This window comes from Capra hircus, chromosome 18 (genome assembly GCF_001704415.2).
Source record: "Capra hircus breed San Clemente chromosome 18, ASM170441v1, whole genome shotgun sequence".
Lineage (NCBI taxonomy): Eukaryota > Metazoa > Chordata > Mammalia > Artiodactyla > Bovidae > Capra > Capra hircus.
The window spans coordinates 16102791-16120832 of NC_030825.1; the positions used below are offsets into that span (position 1 = coordinate 16102791).

The window sequence follows — 18042 nt, forward strand, 5'->3', positions numbered from 1 at the left end:
TGGTGTGACTGGCTGCGTGCAGGCACCCCTCAGTTCTGCAGGCAGAGGCTCCTCAGGCTCTGGCTCCCAGGAGCTCCCTCATGGGACGAGCCTCTGTGTGCCTGGCCCTCTTCTGGTTCTGGGGTTCCCACTCAGCCTCCACATGCGGTCGGCACATGGTCTCACGTGGTGTGTCCTCTGAGAGGGTGGCCATGCCCCCCGCCCTGCCTGTCTCCCCTCACTCGTTTACTCCCGGGGGCAGAGGCGGACGGACTGCAGGGCTAGCTGTGGGTTTGCATGGATGGTTCCCAGGACCGTGACCAATCGCAGCTCGGCGGTCCCGCTGTCCCCCGCCTGCGGGTGAGCACCAGATGGGGAGTTGCGAGGCCTCCCCAGGAAGAGGGCTGTGGCTCCTGGCAAAGGCAGCCCAGTTCTCACGCCCTTTGAAGTCTCAGGCTGGGCGACTGGGGGTTGGAGAGGCGCAGGCAGCTCAAAGGCCTCATTTATGGGGCAGCAATGACATGGAAGCTGAAGGCAGGATGCCACTCACCCAGTGGCCTTGGTTGGTACCTGGGGAGTCCTAGGCTCGCGTGGCTGGTTCAGGGCTGAGGTCCCAGCACAGGCCTTGCCGTGGCTCTTGCGTGGTCCTCTTCTGGGACCCTTTTCTCCTTTGGGGGTGGGAAGCTCGTGCCCAGCCAGGAACAGGCAAACAGTCCGCCAGCAGGTAAAAGGGTTTCCCTGAATCTACCAAAGCTGAAAGTGTGGCTCTGACCAGGTGGTGTCACCCAGCAGCAATGTTTGTGACAAACAGGAGCCGCCCAGATGCCCACGTGGCCAGTGCTGTGCCAACCACTGAGTGCAGCCAAGAGAGTGCCTCAGTGCTGAGTGAGGACGGGCCCCGAGTCCTATGGCACAGGTTCTAAAATGGCAAGAACGATGGTCAGGGAGTGGCTGCTGGGCAGGAGGCGCCCCGGAGAGTCTGGTGTGGTCCTGTTAGGTTGACTGGTTACGGAGTGCTGCAGTCCCAAGGATGCTGGATGCGGCATGCACCAACCTGTGTGTTTATAACTTGTGTACTGTCTCTCACCTGCCACATGCTTCAATAAACAGCATCAACAGAGCCACAAAGGAGAGGGCCATGTGAGTCCTGCACAGGGAAGGGAGGAGGGCACGGCGCAGGTGTGGGCCTTGCCCGTCTGGCGGGAGGAGGAGAGACCCTGACAGACCAGCACCCGTAGCATACCAGCCCCATCAGCCCACCTCTGACTCCCCGCCACCCCCCGGTGGGTCGGCCTGTACACCCCACCCTCCTCCTAGGAGGGTTTGTCGTCAGCACCACGCACTCCTCAGTGAGAAAGTGCTGGGGGGCTGGCAAGCGGCTGCAGACAAAGGTTTGTCCTTGAAGTGGTTGCTGGCTCTGGGCCGGCTGTGGTGACCTTTCACAGAGGAAATGGGGGCTGTCAGGGAAGGACTGGCAGTGCCCCCCCCCAGCCCCCGCACCCCAGAGAGAAGCCACAGTGCAGTGATGGGGCTGGGAGTCCTTGGGCGGGGTTGCCCTCAGCCAGCCTTTAACATGAGTTAGGGGGAGGGTGGCTAGGGCCAGGCTGTGGGTTCCTGAGGCAAGATTGGACGGCTTCAGGGAGGAGGTAATGGTTTTATGTTGGGCTTGGAAGAGGGTTGGAGGTCTCAGGCAGGTCTGCAGGGCCCCCACCCACCACCTGCATCGCCTGGAGCACCCGTTGGCCGAGCACCAACTGCTGCACAGGCCGACTGCCTTGGTCTGACAGGCCCGGGTTCCGCCTGCGCCACCAGGTGGCGGACCTCGCTGCAGCCCGGCACACGCCCATCATGTGGCCACCTTCAGGAGGAGGGACGGACTCCGTGACGACTTTAAAGATGCCAAGGAAGGCTCTGTTCTCCCTGGACCTCAGCCCACCGCGGCCGGGTAAGGCAGGAGGTCCCCACAGGACAGGAGGAAGCAAGCGGCCCAGAAACGTCTGCCTGTGGGCAACTGCACATCCAGAGAAGAGGCAGGGAGGCGGACTGAGGGCGGAAGAGCGACACTGCACCCAGAGGGCTGGCCCCACGAGCTTGGGGCCATGCCTGGGCCGACATTTGTCCAGCCAGGGAGGGGGCGGTGTGAGGCTCCTCCCAGGGGAGCCATGAGTTGAGCAGGACCCTGAGAGCAAGCACCCTTTCCTGCTCCCTGCGGGACGATGCCTGCACTCGGCTCCCCGAGGCGGCTGCTGGGTTCCCTTAACTGCACACCCCCAGCCACCCTCCCCCTCACACTGGCCCCCAATCGGACAGGGCCCCAGTGCCTGGAGGTGTCCATCCCTGACGGGCTCTTTCTCAGCCTGGGGCTGGTGAGTCTTGTGGAGAACGTGCTGGTGGTGGCTGCCATCGCCAAGAACCGCAACCTGCACTCCCCCATGTACTACTTCATCTGCTGCCTGGCCATGTCCGACCTGCTGGTGAGCGTCAGCAACGTGCTGGAGACGGCAGTCATGCTGCTGCTGGAGGCTGGTGTCCTGGCCACCCGGGCGGCCGTGGTACAGCAGCTGGACAATGTCATTGACGTGCTCATCTGCAGCTCCATGGTGTCCAGCCTCTGCTTCCTGGGTGCCATCGCTGTGGACCGCTACATCTCCATCTTCTACGCCCTGCGGTACCACAGTGTCGTGACACTGCCCCGCGCGTGGAGGATCATTGCAGCCATCTGGGTGGCCAGCATCCTCACCAGCGTGCTCTCCATCACCTACTACAACCACACGGTCGTCCTGCTGTGCCTCGTTGGCTTCTTCATAGCCATGCTGGCCCTGATGGCCGTCCTCTATGTCCACATGCTGGCCCGGGCCTGCCAGCATGCCCGGGGCATCGCCCGGCTCCAGAAGAGGCAGCGCCCCATTCATCAGGGCTTTGGCCTCAAGGGCGCTGCCACCCTCACCATCCTGCTGGGCGTCGTCTTCCTCTGCTGGGGCCCCTTCTTTCTGCACCTCTCGCTCATCGTCCTCTGCCCCCAGCACCCCACCTGTGGCTGCATCTTCAAGAACTTCAACCTCTTCCTGGCCCTCATCATTTGCAACGCCATTGTGGACCCCCTCATCTATGCCTTCCGCAGCCAGGAGCTCCGGAAGACGCTCCAAGAGGTGCTGCAGTGCTCCTGGTGAGGGTGGCAGTGCCATTGTGTGCCCAGGCCTGGAAGGCTGGGGCAGTCCCTTGACAAAGAGGATCGCTAGACCATCTCTGAAGGTGAGGGTACACAGGCCTTCAGGGGCCTGAGAGGGGAATCACAGGACTCTCCAGGAGGCTGTGCAGAATGAGGAGGCTGGGGAGATGGTGCGGCACGGCCTCCCACACCTAGAAAGGAGGGTCCCCACCCCTCCATCCAGAGACCCACTCCGGGGCCGGTGCCCACACCCCACCCTGCCCAAAGCTGTGGGAAGTCCCGCTCCAAGGACTTCATGACCAGCACAGGAGGAGGTGGGGGCTTCTCTCTTCTAACGCTCTGTGGTGACTGGGAGTTGGGCTCAGCCCGTCTGCGAGCAGCACATGCATTTGGCAGACACCCCAGCCAGGCCTGCTCTGGGGACCCAGCAGCCAGTATGCAGGCTCCAGGGCCAGGAAGCAGTGCAGCAGTATTAATAAATGTGATGCTTGGTGCAACCTCCTTCCCATCTTTCTTGCCTCTTTCCGGAAATTGCCTGAAGCTTGGGGTGGAGGAGTAGGGGTGTGGTGAAGAGGGGAAAGATCTAAGTCCCAGGAGCCAGTCAGAAAACATGGCTCATCTGCCCAGGTCATGACACCACAGCCCCCAGTGTCAGAGGGCTCACCTGGGGGAGGGCGAGGAGATCCCAGTCACACCCACTCCATCCTGTGTCTTTGCATTCTGTCTGTGGTGCAAACCCCAGCCCAGAGGTTCCCCACCCCAAGTCACCTCCATTGTGACAAGACCCTGGCACTGCCCAGCTGCCCTCAGCTGCAGCAGAGGCAGGACCGGACCATGGGTGTGTGACTCTGGCCAGAACATGGCCCTCTCTCAGCCTCCATATCTGCTGCAGGGTGGCCCAGAGGCTGGGGTCTGCTCTTAAGTTCCGTCCTGCTGGGAGAAGGGTTAGTGCCCCGCCAGCCCTGGGAGATGTGAGACAAACTGCCCAGAATAGGGTGTGGCTGTCCAGGGGCTAAAGAGGTGTCCAAGCCCCAGGGGTTTGGACTGGGTCCTCCCTCTGCCCCCCCACCCCATTCCTCCACAGACAGAGCATATGCCCTACCCTCTTGCTGGGACAGGCTTATGGATGAAAAGCAGGGGTACCAGCCAGCCCTGCAGCCCCCTGGCCAGTCCCCTACCCTGGTAGCACCACCCGACTGTTGGCCTCAGGGCTGGGAGCTGGTTCCCGGCAGGGCCGGCCTTTGCTGGGAGATGGATGATGAGTCAGCCTCGAGCCAGCCTCAATTCCTCTGGGGACGGAGGGGGAGCAGTCCTGGCCGGGAGCCATCCCGCAGGGCGGCAGGTGGGTGATGGGTCCTGCTCAACTGGGTGCAAAGCTTCTTCCTTCCAGGGAAAAGGACCCCCTGAATGGGGGCAGGGAGGGGCCCCAGGCAGCTGGAAACCAAACACAGGAAACCACATCAGAGACACATTGTGGGGGAGGGGCATCTCTTGAGAACAAAAGACCCTTCCAGACTTGCCAAGTTGGGGAGCTTCATGAGGGGAAAAAGGGGCACCCACAAGCAGTGTGAGCATATGGAAACAGGCTATACACGCTGTGGCTGAAAGCCTTCCAGAGGCTTCTGTCACTGAAATGTAAGACGGGCTTTCTTGTAGGTGGATTCGCTCTACCCTCTGACCTCAGGAGACTGGTGGTGTCCTCCAGGGTGTGTACCGTGAGTCTCTTCTTTTCTGACAGTGACGTCTCCCGTCTGCAAACACCAACTCCTTACAGAGCCTCTCCCCACCCACTGAATTTACTTGGCCTCATTTGGACCAAGACTCCAGGGGTACGAGTGACAGCAAAGAGTGAGTCAGACACACCACCCCCCAGGCTGATAGTTCTGTGTCTGGCTTGTTTGTGTCCTTATGACAATCCTGGACACCAGTGCTCATTAAGCAGCAGCTACATTCAGGTGCGTGTCTGGCAGGGGTTCAAAGCACCCAATCGCAATAGGTCCACCTGGAATGTCATGGCAGTGCCCTGGGGCAGCAGGGACAGGTGGCACCCCACTGCAGAGATGAGCAGTGACAGAACTGCCATAGGAACCCACCTCCAACTCCTGCAGCCACCGCCCTTCTGACTCAGACGTCTAGGAGCCTTGCCCCAGCTTGCTTTCTTCTGGAGAGAATCTAGCGCCCGCTGCAGCCTTGCCTGCCTCCCCCACCATCAAAGGCTGCGGGCAAAGCTCAGAGTACCTGGTCTGCCCCTTCTGACAAAGGAGGGCTGCTGGGAGGCGTCCCTTCTGGCCTTCCGGTGTGGGAACATGGGGTTGGTCCCTAATCAGATATGCACAAGAAAGACCTTCCTTGCTGCGCCGAGGGGTGAGGCTCCCGCTGGGAAGGGGAACAGAGGGCAGTCGGGGCGGGGGTCAAGGGCCAAGGGGGGCTTCTATTGTCCTCCCTGGAGCTCACCAGCCCCGCCTTCCCGATGCGCGGAGTCCAGAGACCGGGTAGCGGAGGGAGGCGGCGCCGCCGCAGCGCGCGGTCGAGCGGGGATGCGCGGCACGGATGCTTGCTGCAGCCGGTGCCGCAGTCTTCGGCGGCGCCCGGGGATTGGCCGCGCGCGATGACGCCGGGCCGGGCGAGGCGGGCGGGGCCCCGCCTATAAGAGCGGGCGGCGGGGGCGGCAGAGCCTCCGCAGCCAGCTGCAGCCGGTCCGCTCGCGTCTCGCAGCCGCCCGCCATAGCACCGAGCATGAGGGAGATCGTGCACATCCAGGCCGGCCAGTGCGGCAACCAGATCGGGGCCAAGGTGAGGCTGCGTGGCTCCGTGTGCCGGGCCCCGCACTGGGAGCGTGTCCCGCATCCCCAGCGCGCCTCCCGCGTCCCCAGCGCGAGCGGGTCCCGAGGGAGGGAAGCAGCGGGGAGGCGTTTTGTGCGCACAGCGGCACCCCAAGCCCGGCTCACCACTACGAAAACCAGGAGAAACGGACGGGATCGTCCCCGCTGCTGGCGAGCGGCCGGGACGCCGGGTCGCCCCTCTGCCAGTCCTACCCCGGCCTTTCCGCTGCCCCGCCCGGGTTACCTCGGGCCTGCCGGAGGCACAGCGCAGGTCAGCGGCTCCCTACTCTCCAGCCCCCCGCAGCTGCAGGTGCAAGTGGAAGGCGCTGGCTGGGCGTGGCCCTCTTTTCTGGGGTCGCAACTCGGCCTCGGGCGAGATGGGTGGGGTGGACAGGCTCGGGTGGGGCGCCCCCAAGAGCCATAACGATTCCCTCTGCCCTCCCACGCCAGGAGCTTGATGTCCCCCGACCGTTCAGAGCCGCCCCCATTCCCCTAGCTAGCTTTGACAATCTTCAGCTCCCTGGCCCCGCCCTGTTCCTTTGTTGGGGAAGGAACTGTGCCCGGACTCAGAATGACCTTGGTCCAGGACTGGGCTCTCCCTCGGCGTAGCACCTCCCGGGTCACCCCTCCCCCAACCCCACTTAGGGACGGCAGGTCTAGGGGTCGGTGGTGGGAACAAAGCCGGGCTGGAGGGGCGCGGTCCAGAGCTGCTTCCCTGCTAGGCCCCTCCCCTTCATTGTTAGCCCCCCTCACAGATGTCGGGATTGAGGCGCTCAGGCCACGTTCCCCCCACCCCGCCCCCAACCCAGGAGGCAAGTGTGGTATCCCCAGGTCCAGAGACGCTGTTCCTTGCCCAAGGTCACACAGCAAGTGGAGACGGAGCCTCTCCACTCTCCGGCTCTCGGTCCCTGCAGGTGCCCACCCAGCACAAGGCTCAGGCTGAGTGGGTGGGGCCTACTGCCCTTTGTCAGCACCAAGGCCAGGGGCCCAGCCGGGATGGTGTGGAGTAGGTTCCCAAAGGAGAAAGTGGGAGGAGACAGGTCCTGGAGGGGAAGGGACCAGGAAAGCCTGCCTCCGGAGGCTGTTGCCATGGAAACCAGGCAAGAACAAAAAGCTAATTACAACAGGGCTGGGGCAGCCACGTGGCTGACATGTAAATTGCAACTTGGGCTCTAGGGTGGTGGCGCCTCGGATGGGAGGAGGGCCTGGTGGGGAGACACCCTAATCACTGAGGAGACAGCTGTGTCTGCCCGAGGAAGGGAGTTGGGGGAGGGGAGGCCTGGGGGACCCAGGCCTCAAATTAAATCAGGCCTCTGGGGGCCGTCACTGACAGATGCCCTGGCTGGGCAGGAGGGGCCAAAGACTCATTACTGTGGCCACAGAGGCCAGGCCTGCCCTGAGCATCTGCTCCTCTGAGGGTCAGGGGTCAGTGATGGGAAGGAGGGCAACCCGAGTTCCATCGCAAGCCTGGGGAAGTGTTGGTCGGGTTGCTCTGTTTCCTTCTGCGGCTGCACGGGCACCGATCGGGCAAAGGTAGGTTCATGCCCAGCTGCAGCCCCAAGGGGCGGGGTGGGGTGGGGGTAGGGATGGGCAGGGGGGACAGGGGCAGCTGCCTGAGTGCTGGGCAGTGTCCTCTGCAGAGATTTTTTTTCCTGCTTCAAGTTCCGTGTCCTTTGGGTTTTCCTCATTACTTCTTATTCATTTGAGGTTAATTTCCTTAACTCTTGTTTGTTTTTAAAAGTAGTATCTGATGCTTTTTAACAGTACAAAAGAGAAGTGGATTTGGGAGGAGGGGAAGCAGTGAGCGAAGGAGGCAGTCAAGTGGTTTCCTTCTGGCCCCCCTGCCCTGGAGCACCTGGGCAACCAAGCTGGAAGAGCTCAAAGCCCGGTGGGGGCATTTGCCTGCACAGGCGCTCAACAGCGGCCTGTGGACAGGGTCTGGCCGTTTCCTGCTCCCACACAGGTGTGGGCTCTTGGGGGAGGGAGACCAAACTTTTCCCTCCAGTTGCCAGTGGCCGCTGACTGGTGGGGGCCGGGCGGGGTGCCGCCAGACTGTTACAGGTAGGCTGTTACCCTACTTGGAGGCAGGCTGCCTGCTATGGGGAGGGTCCTGGCTGCGGGTGGGGTCGGGATGGGAGGGGTTATGGAGGGAGGAGGGGAAGTCTGGGCGATCAGGGCTAGGAGAGAATGTGTTAGGCACTGTGCCAGGTGCGTCCCTCACTGTGCCTCTCGAGGTTGCGGTGAGGCAGGGTGCTACCCTCCCCGCAGGGCACGGGTGTGAATCCAGGCCTGTGTAGGCACATCAGGATGGGCGGGGAGCCCCCAGCCCCCACCACGGGGCGAGGAGTGAGAGTACCCCACCCCCCTCGCCTAGCGGGTAGGGCGGTCCCGGAGCCTTTGTCTGCCCCCCCTCCTTGACCGCTGGGCGGGGCCTCGGAGACACGGCCCTGGCCATGACAGCCAATGGGAGGAGGAAGTTTCTGGTTTCCGACCCCACCCCCACACGCCCACTGATGCTGTGAGCCTGGTGGGGAAGGGCGTGGAGTCCTAGAGGGGCTTAAGCCCGGGAGTCGGGCCAGCCCTCCCTCTGGAGCTGCACACTCAGCTTGCTTTGGGCTCCTCTGTGTGTGTGCGCCCCTCTGCCTCCCCGCCCCAGGTGTGGGCGCGGCGACCGTCAGCACCACGGACAGCGCCGCGGGAGCTACAATTGAGCGTGTGAAATAGCCTGGCCTGGACCCTGGGGTCCACGCGCCACTTCTCATCTGTGGTGATGATCATAATCATTATTTAATTTATAATATAGTATTTTGTTGTTTATTAATGTTATATAATACATGTAATATATTCTGCTAAGCTTTTATTAATAATATTTTAAATTGCAATTTATATTCGTTTTAACTACTAAAGCTATTATTAACATATGTCCCTTCTAAGACGTTGAAGCATTGCAGATAAAGTGCTTGTTTAAGCACCTCCCCCTGGTGGTCCCCCTTTTCTGGGTGGAGCAAGTTTTTTTTCCTTATTCTAGTCCATTTTCTGTGCATGTGCACCTATGCATAAGAATTACAGCATCTGCTGTGAGGTGCCCTTTTTACCCTGAATATCCTTGCCATGTGCCTTTCCCCCCAAGGATGTGCCTTGGAGATCTACTCATACCAGTGATAATCTTTTATTGTGCTACAGTATTCCAAAATATATTGATTTTTTAAAGTACTTTTTATTTTATTTATCAGTGAATGTGCGTTGGTTGCTCAGTCATGTCTGACCATTTGTGACCCAAAGGACTGTAGCTCAATAGTCTCCTCTGTCCATGGAATTCTCCAGGCAAGAATACTGTAGTGGGTTGCCATTCCCTTCTCCAGGGGATCTTCCCAACCCAGGGGTTGAACCTTGGCCTCCTGCATTGCAGGCAGATTCCTTACTGTCTGAGCCACCAGCGAAGTCCTTGTCAGTGAATAAGGCTTGACAAATTTAGATAGTAGCCTAAGGACTTTTAACTTGGTGAGACCAACGTTTGCTGAACGCTTTTATTTGTCAGGCCTTGAGTTGACCACTTGAAGTGAGTACTGTCGTCCTGTCTACTTTACAGATGAGAAAATGGAGGTCCTGAGAAGTGGCACGCACTCTGGTCTGTTGCATTCCATACATGAGTTCCAGAGAACTCCATAGATGTATTGGTGGCTGGGCGACTGAGTCGCTCTCTGCTGCCCCCTCACCTGCCATCTCAAGCTCATTCCCTCTCTACAGGGGTTGTGGATGTCCCAGGGCTGTGGGCCAAGGTCCTGGAGCCAAGCAGTGATTTAAAGCTCTGATCAGGTCCAGAAGGCCTCAGTAACACCTCCAATTACAGCATTAACACATACCTAATGCAGGGAGAAAGAAGAAAACTTATCAATGACACAAATCACAAAGACCAGCTGAGAACTGAACTTTGCCAACAGTCTCTCTGGGTGAACTGCCAAGATTCCTCTGTGCATTTGATAATAATGACTCTTCATATTTTTCGGGTTTTAAATTTTTAGTCTTTTAATTATATATATATATATATATATTATTTGGCTGTGCTGGGTCTTAGCTGCGGCATGTAGGATCTGAGTTCCCTGACTAGGGATCAAACCTTGGGCTCCTGCATTGGAAGTGCAGAGTGTTAGCCACTGGACCACCAGGGAGGTCCCTAAAATTAAAAAAGTTTTAAAAATTTTAAATAATCTTTTTCTTTTCTTTTGAAAAGTTAACAAGTGCATGTGATAAAAACCAAAAACCACCAAAGAGTGTGCAGGGTAAAAGCCTCTCCTCACAACCAGGACCAGGCTTCCCTTCTGGCTTGTCAGATAAAGAATCTGCCTGCAATGCCAAGACCTGGGTTAGATCCCTGGGTTGGCAAGATCCCCTGCTTCTAGAAGGAAATGGCAACCCCCTCCAGTGTTCTTGCTTAGAGAATCCCGTAGATGGAGGAACCTGGTAGGCTACAGTCCGTGGGGTCACAGAGAGTCAGATATGACTGAGTTACTAAACAACTATGAGCCCCATACAGCATTCCCCATCCAGAGTAAATGGATTTATTCTCACAGCAATCAGACTTCATCTTCAGGCCTTTGGGCCTTCAGGCCCAAGGCCCTGAGACACAGAAGCTTCAGGGCTTGGCCAAGGTCACACTGGGAAGGGGTGGTCCAACTTGAAAGCAAGACCCTGTCCTGCCTTAGTCCTGAGAGAAGCGCTGTGGGTTCTGCCCAGGGCAAACAGGGCAGATTGCAGTGTGGTGAGTGAGCCCTTGAAACTGGGGCTACACCATCTCAACTCAGACAGGCTGGGTGAGCCCAGGTGAGTCACTCCCCATGCAGGGCCCCCGTGGGCTGAGGCTGCTGCTGTGGGCTGCTTCCAGGCCCTGGCACTAGACGGCCTATGCTCGACACTGAAGGGTTTGCATATCCTAGGCCTGCTCTCCATCACTTGCCTTCCTGGGCCTCAGTTTTCTCATCTAAAAAGAGGGAAAGTTAAAAAAATCCCCCAGGTGGGTGTTTGCTGCTGACCCTCTCATGGAGAAGTGGACTTTCAAGGCCCCTGTCAGCAAGTGGAGAGCTGGGTCTGGGGCCTAGGTCTGTGTCAGTTGGGCACGGATCCGCCCTGAGGGCTCTAGTCTCCATGGACATGCATACTTTTTATTATGACAATTCTCTTGATGACACAACTGGGGCTCTTTTTCAAAGTCACTCAAAGGGACTAGTGCAGGCTTTGGGTCCACATCGCTCATTTTATACCAGGGCCTTGAGGCTACCAGAGAGCGGGCTTTGCCAGGGGTCATGACCACCAACTGGCCCTTCCTTTCCCTGCAGTTCTGGGAGGTCATCAGCGATGAACACGGGATAGACCCCAGTGGCAATTATGTGGGCGACTCAGACCTGCAGCTGGAGCGCATCAGTGTCTACTACAATGAGGCTTCTTGTGAGTCCCCCTCCTTGACCGGGTGGGGGTGGGGTGGGGGCCTTGACTGCTGGGTCCCAGCATCCCTGCCTTCCTTCCCTTGGCTGGCAGGTGTAACCAGAGACTAACAGAGTAAAATAAGGAATCCCAGTCACCCTAGTGAGATGCAAGTGTGTTTAATGGCCATGAGACACATGTAGGGGAATGACCAGGGCTAGGCAGGGTCCCAAAGACCCTTCAGGAGGCCCATGGAGGGTCCAGAGCAGGGGTTATCTGGAGAGGTCAGTCAGGGGCCATTCAGAAGCTGGTGTGAAATGGTGCCCTCAGGGACACCTGCCCATGTCCAGGTGTCAACCATGACCTCCTTGTCACATGTGATCCCTGCCTCTCTGATCCCAGAGTCTAAGCTTTTAGGTGAGAGCATGAGGCAGAAAGGGTGCGTAACTTCTGTGATCCATGTAACCCACCCCTCTCCTCTCAGCACACAAATATGTGCCTCGAGCCATCCTGGTGGACCTCGAGCCTGGAACCATGGACAGCGTCCGGTCTGGGGCCTTTGGGCACCTCTTCAGGCCTGACAACTTCATCTTTGGTAAGTTTCCCTTGTCCCCACCTTCTCATGGTGGATCCCACCACCAGCAAACCCAGATCAACAGAAACAAGGGCAGAGTTACCTCTGCCCACAACGCTGCAGAGCATCACTGAGTTCCCCGATTTGCAGCGAAAGAGTCCCAGAGAAAGAGTTTTGTGCAGTTTTGAAACAGACACTTGTGATTTCAAGCAGCGCGGTGTGTGCAACAAAGCTTACAGGATGTTAGAGAGCTGGAAGGGGTCTCCAGAGCACACCAGCTCATGAGTATTCTGCATTGCTGGGGTCAGGGGTTGCCAGTCCTCATGCCCACGACGGTGATAGGTGGAGGGTCTCACCCCACTTTCACCTCCTAGAGCTCAGCACCCAGTACATGGGCATGGCCCACATCCTGATCCTGAGCTGCGAGGCACTCAGGGTTGTAGTTTACCCTTCCAGCACAGCGGGCTAGAGGGTGGGTGGACTGGAGGACTGGGTGGACCAGTTCCACTAGGAGTTCCTCCTGAGGCAGAGCAGAAGCAGAAGCTCCAGAAGCTGTGTGTGTCCAGATCCCAGAGCACTAGGTGCCGGGGGTGACATCCCCAGCGTGCAGTGTGGCTGGTGCAAAGAGCCATGGAAGTGAGAGTTGCATGCCCCCACTTCATGGAGGGCAGAACAGGCACCGAGCTGCCTCCTCAGCTGCTCTCTGAGGCGGGCTGTTCAGGCCGGTGCTGGAGCTGTAACCCCGTCTGTATCCCCCTGCCCTCCCCCCCACAGGTCAGAGTGGGGCTGGCAACAACTGGGCCAAGGGCCATTACACGGAGGGTGCCGAGCTGGTGGACTCGGTCCTGGATGTGGTGCGGAAGGAGTGCGAGAACTGCGACTGCCTGCAGGGCTTCCAGCTGACCCACTCCCTGGGTGGTGGCACAGGCTCGGGCATGGGCACACTGCTCATCAGCAAGGTCCGCGAGGAGTACCCTGACCGCATCATGAACACCTTTAGCGTGGTGCCCTCGCCCAAGGTGTCAGACACGGTGGTGGAGCCCTACAACGCCACGCTGTCCATCCACCAGCTGGTGGAGAACACGGACGAGACCTACTGCATCGACAACGAGGCACTGTATGACATCTGCTTCCGCACCCTCAAGCTGGCCACGCCCACCTACGGGGACCTCAACCACCTGGTGTCAGCCACCATGAGTGGGGTCACCACCTCCCTGCGCTTCCCGGGCCAGCTCAACGCCGACCTGCGCAAGCTGGCCGTGAACATGGTGCCCTTCCCGCGCCTGCACTTCTTCATGCCCGGCTTCGCCCCGCTCACTGCCCGCGGCAGCCAGCAATACCGGGCGCTGACTGTCCCTGAGCTCACCCAGCAGATGTTCGATGCCAAGAACATGATGGCAGCCTGTGACCCGCGTCACGGCCGCTACCTCACTGTGGCTACCGTCTTCCGAGGCCGCATGTCCATGAAGGAAGTGGACGAACAGATGCTGGCCATCCAGAGCAAGAACAGCAGCTACTTCGTGGAGTGGATCCCCAACAACGTGAAGGTGGCTGTGTGTGACATCCCACCCCGCGGGCTGAAGATGTCCTCCACCTTCATTGGCAACAGCACAGCCATCCAGGAGCTGTTCAAGCGCATCTCAGAGCAGTTCACGGCTATGTTCCGGCGCAAGGCCTTCCTGCACTGGTACACAGGCGAGGGCATGGACGAGATGGAGTTCACCGAGGCTGAGAGCAACATGAACGACCTGGTGTCCGAGTACCAGCAGTACCAGGACGCCACGGCCGAGGAGGAGGGTGAGATGTACGAAGACGATGAGGAGGAATCCGAGGCCCAGGGCCCCAAGTGAAGCAGCTGAAGGGGTGGGACGCGGCTGCGGCCAGGACCAAGTGGTCTGTCCCCCGAGCCATGTAGCCACTGACACACCCCCAATCTCACCCCCACGAGGTTCAGTCATGTCACCCTGGGGCTCCCAAGTGTTTTTCCTCCAGTATTTACAGCATCCCTGCCCTGCGTGAGTTCTCTCAGCTATCTTCCGCCTTAGGTCAAATCCGTTTCCTGTCTCTGCTTTATTGTTAGCTCCAGGCCTGATGTTTCATGTTTTGTTTTTTTTTTTAAACTGGTTTCTGTTTATATTTGGGGGGGAATATTTAATAAATTTATTGCTGTCAGATACCCATGCCTGGTGCTGGAGTTTTCCTCTTTTTCTAGAAGGATGGGGCCAGAAGAGGTAAGGAGGGCAGATGGGGAGGCCTGGTGGAAGCAGGACAAGTGACAAGTGGGAGGGGTTGAGACGGGCCTGTGCTTGGAAACTGCAGGTGTCTCAAGGTGCTGCCCATGGCAGGGGAGCTACTGGTGGTGGTGTTGGGAGAGATGGCCAGGCCTGGAGGAGCCTCATCCTCGAACCCCAGATGGGCTGTCAGGCAGCTCAGGACAACCCTCCAGGGTGACTCATGGTGGAGAGCTTTCCCCTGGCTTCTCTGTGTGCCAGACATTAGAGGCAGGTGGCCGAGACCCAAACAAGTGTGAGGAAGTAAGGAGCTTGAGGATTCCCCCAGAAAATGTGGTGTGTTGGAAGGTGGGGGTTTGAACCCTGGGGAAGGGCTGTTTGGGTCAGCAAGTTGTGGCCACCGCACCTGGGTGCAGGGGTGCTGGGAGCAAAGTTCTGGCCCCATGTGCCTTCTGGAGATCATTTCCATGGCTGCAGGGCACCCAGGGTCCCACAGATTGGGGCAAATCTGGCTGCCCCCTCCTCCTACAGAGAGAGAAGTAGAACCCAGAGTTGTTGTCTGCCTGGGGCCCAGGTGAGCATGCATAGAGCTGGACAAGCCTCAACCCTGGTGCCCTGAGCCTTCTCATACCCCACCCCTAGAAGCCAGGACACCCCTGCATGCTCTCCTCCGGGTGGATACCTGAGCAAAGAGAGGCCGAAGGGGCTGATCTGGACTGGGGAACAGAAGCCCCGAGAGGGCCTGCATCCTGGGCTCGGGCAGGAGCGGATGCTCTGGGCACCTGCTCTGTGCTGGGTGGCTTGAACTGCACTGCTGGTCCTGGAGGTGGCCAGCTGTCAGCGTGTGAGCCTGTGCAGGGCCCTCTGACCCCACCTTCACAAGGCTGCAGCCTCCACGCCGTTGGGGGGAAGAGTGTCCACAACCCAGGTTCTCCAGGCTCCCCATGATCCCCAGAAGGTTGAGTCACCCACTGAGTGTTGACAAGGGTGCCCCGGCTTCTGATATCCCGGTGATCATGCTGGGCTCTCAGTCCATGGTCTTGTGGGATCTCTCCTGAGGGTTTAACCTTCACAATGAGGCCACCAGTTTCCTCGGCAAGAAGTGGGACTCTTCTGCCCACTGCCAGTTGGCAGGTAGCACAGCAGGAGGCTGGCCCAGGCCATGTGTTTCTCCACTTTGCTCAGATGGCCGCAATCACACACCCCTCCTGAGTACCTGCACGGTGAGAACATCATCCTGGCTCAGGTCACGTAGATGAAGCTGGCCTGCTGGGGCCACCCTGCCTTCTCCCCTGGACCACACCCACTCTAGCCCTTGTTGGGGAGAGTCCTCTCTGTCCTTCCTCCAGCAACCCCCTCACCTCCCCTTGCCAAGTCCCTCAGCCCTACCCCTTGAGGCTCCAGCCCACTTTCTGATGAGAGGCCTTTTAGTTCTCTCCTGTGTTCCTCAATCATAGCCTCACTCCTCACCCTAGAGCACAGGCGTGGTGGAGCAGACGCGGCCCTGAGCAGGGTGAATGGCTATGCTCCACGTCACTGCATTTCAGAGTGGTTTGCTGTGCACCTGCAATTGGGAACACACACGGAAAGTGGCTGGGACAGCATGTGGCCCGTAATGAGAGCCCTAAGTGTTAGTGCTCATTTACCTGTGACTATGCTGAGGGGTATGTATTTGCAGGCACACCTGGACAAGAGGGGGCAGCCCACTCAGGGGTTACTCCGTCTCACCTGAGCCTCCCAGAGGGCTCTGACCGGCCCAGCACCGTGCAGTGTTGACAGCGGGCACTCTTGGGCAGCCTTTGGCACCACGCATCTCCTGGGCTATTTGCCTTCAGATCAGTCTGTCCCTTTCAGCCTGGTAATGGGCCAGGGGTGTCCAGACCTGGGCACACACCTGTCTTGGCCCAGCACCCTCAGCCTGGCATGCAGAGCTGCTCAGGGGCCAGCAGATGGCCTCACACCCAGGGGAAGGGCGGCCAAAGCAAATCCAGGATGCCCAGTCACACTGGGATTTCAGATGATGAATAAATAGCATACTTTCTGGGGACATGTTTGTACCAAGAGGTTACTCCTCAGTTACAAAGCTAGGGTGATCCTAGGCTGGGGGCTGGCCAGCCCTGCACTGGGCCTGTTTGGGGGGCCCAGCCGCCTAAAACTTACCATCCACTATGTTACACATCCCCACAGACTTGTGAGGTGGATACTTCCAAGGAAGAGGCTGAAGCCTGGAGATAGACAAAGCTGCCCCAAGACCCCAGCTGCTGGGGGCAGGAACACAGGAGGATACTGGGGTTGTCACTGCTCCCACCACGGTGGGAACCACAGCAGATGTGAAGGGGGACAGTGAGCGTGGGAAGCAGGTGACCCTCAACTCTGTCACGCCACCTGGCAGGGCACATCCCCTCTCTAGGGCAGTTTCTCCAGTGGAAAAGGACATGTCCTACTCATATTTTGGGAGTTGAAATTCCAGATGGACTCACTGAAAAGAACACATCTTGCTTAGATAATAATAAATGAGAGGGTGCACATATGAGTGTGATAAAACCCAGCATGCCGACTGGATGTGGAGTTTGCTGCCAGCACAAGTGTAAGTGGGGACCGGGGTGGTGGTCCTCCCAAAGAGGATGGATCACAGTTACAGGGGGTCCAAGACTGGATAGAGTCAGGCAGAGCTGAAGGGAATTGAGTCACCATGGGCGGGATGTGAAGGCACCCTCCTCAGACCAGGACCCTGACACGGGTGGGAATCTGCTCCCTGGGGCGCTGCTGAGCCCAGGTGCAATGGGGACATGGGTGTGCGTGCATCTGTGCGTTTCCCTGTCTCCTTCTCCAAGGGCCTTTGGAGGAGGGCTGTATTCTCCTCTAGCAGGAGCCATTTATGAGGCAGCTTAGTGTCTCCCCGAGATTCCCACACTTTCCAGCGTGTTTACAAGGGCCGCTCCTGAACATCCCCTCCAACTGTCCCCCACCTCCCTCATTCTTACCCTTGGGAGCACTGGGGAGTAAGAATCTGTCGGCTACCTTGTCATCCTGTTTATTTTCTTGCTGTGCCTCACGTCTCTTACTGATGTGCACCTTTGTTTACTGTCTGGCTCCTTGCATTCTGGGGCTGTGCCAGCCTTCTCCCTGCTGAGTCAGAGTCGGCCTGGGCCCCTGTTGGTGGAGCGGGGGCACAAGTGAAATGAGGCCAGCTCTTCCTTAGTCCCTGAAACTAAGCACCTATGTACCTAGGAACTGTTCTAGGCCCCAAAGCAGTGAAGAAAACGAACAAAACCCTTGCCTGCAGCCTTTAGTTTCTGGTGCCAGGTGGAGGTTGTGGGTGCCTGTGGAGAAAGACAAAAATAAAGCGAAAAAGTACAAGATGTAGGACATTGGGCAGTGACAATAAGTATGGAGAGAACCATAGCAGGGGCCTCTGGAGAGCAGTAGGCTTCTCCAACACCTCTCCCATCTGCACTGAACAGCCCCTTGTCTCACAGTGGCTCAGTTTCCTCCTCTGTGAAATGGGTAGCATTGCAGTAACCTCTCCCCAACCAGTGATGAACATGGTGGAGGCAAGCACAGCTGCTGCTTCGGCTCAGCGATCACCTATTCCATTTTCCCCACAATTGCTAGGGTTTAAAAGAAAATCAAACACCATTTTTTTCTTATACACACACACACACACACACACACACACACACACACATTTAAAATTTGGCTGCACTGAACCTTAGTTATGATGTGTAAACCCTTACTTGCAGCATGTGGGATCCAGTTCCCTAACCGAAGATCAAACCTGGTCCCTCTGCATTGGGAGTGTGGAGTCAACCATTGGACCACCAGGGAGGCCCCACCAGTTTTTAAAAG

At 58.2% G+C, this 18042-nt stretch overlaps 1 protein-coding gene across 1 annotated transcript; it reads left to right on the forward strand.

Annotated features, from left to right (window-relative positions):
- LOC102181148 (tubulin beta-3 chain) lies at positions 50-14142 on the forward strand. Its single transcript, XM_018063150.1, has 6 exons — positions 50-3145; positions 3416-3462; positions 5724-5941; positions 11304-11412; positions 11873-11983; positions 12737-14142. Exons 1-6 carry the CDS (start codon positions 2196-2198, stop codon positions 13810-13812), a joined length of 2511 nt encoding a protein of 836 aa, XP_017918639.1. The 5' UTR covers positions 50-2195; the 3' UTR covers positions 13813-14142.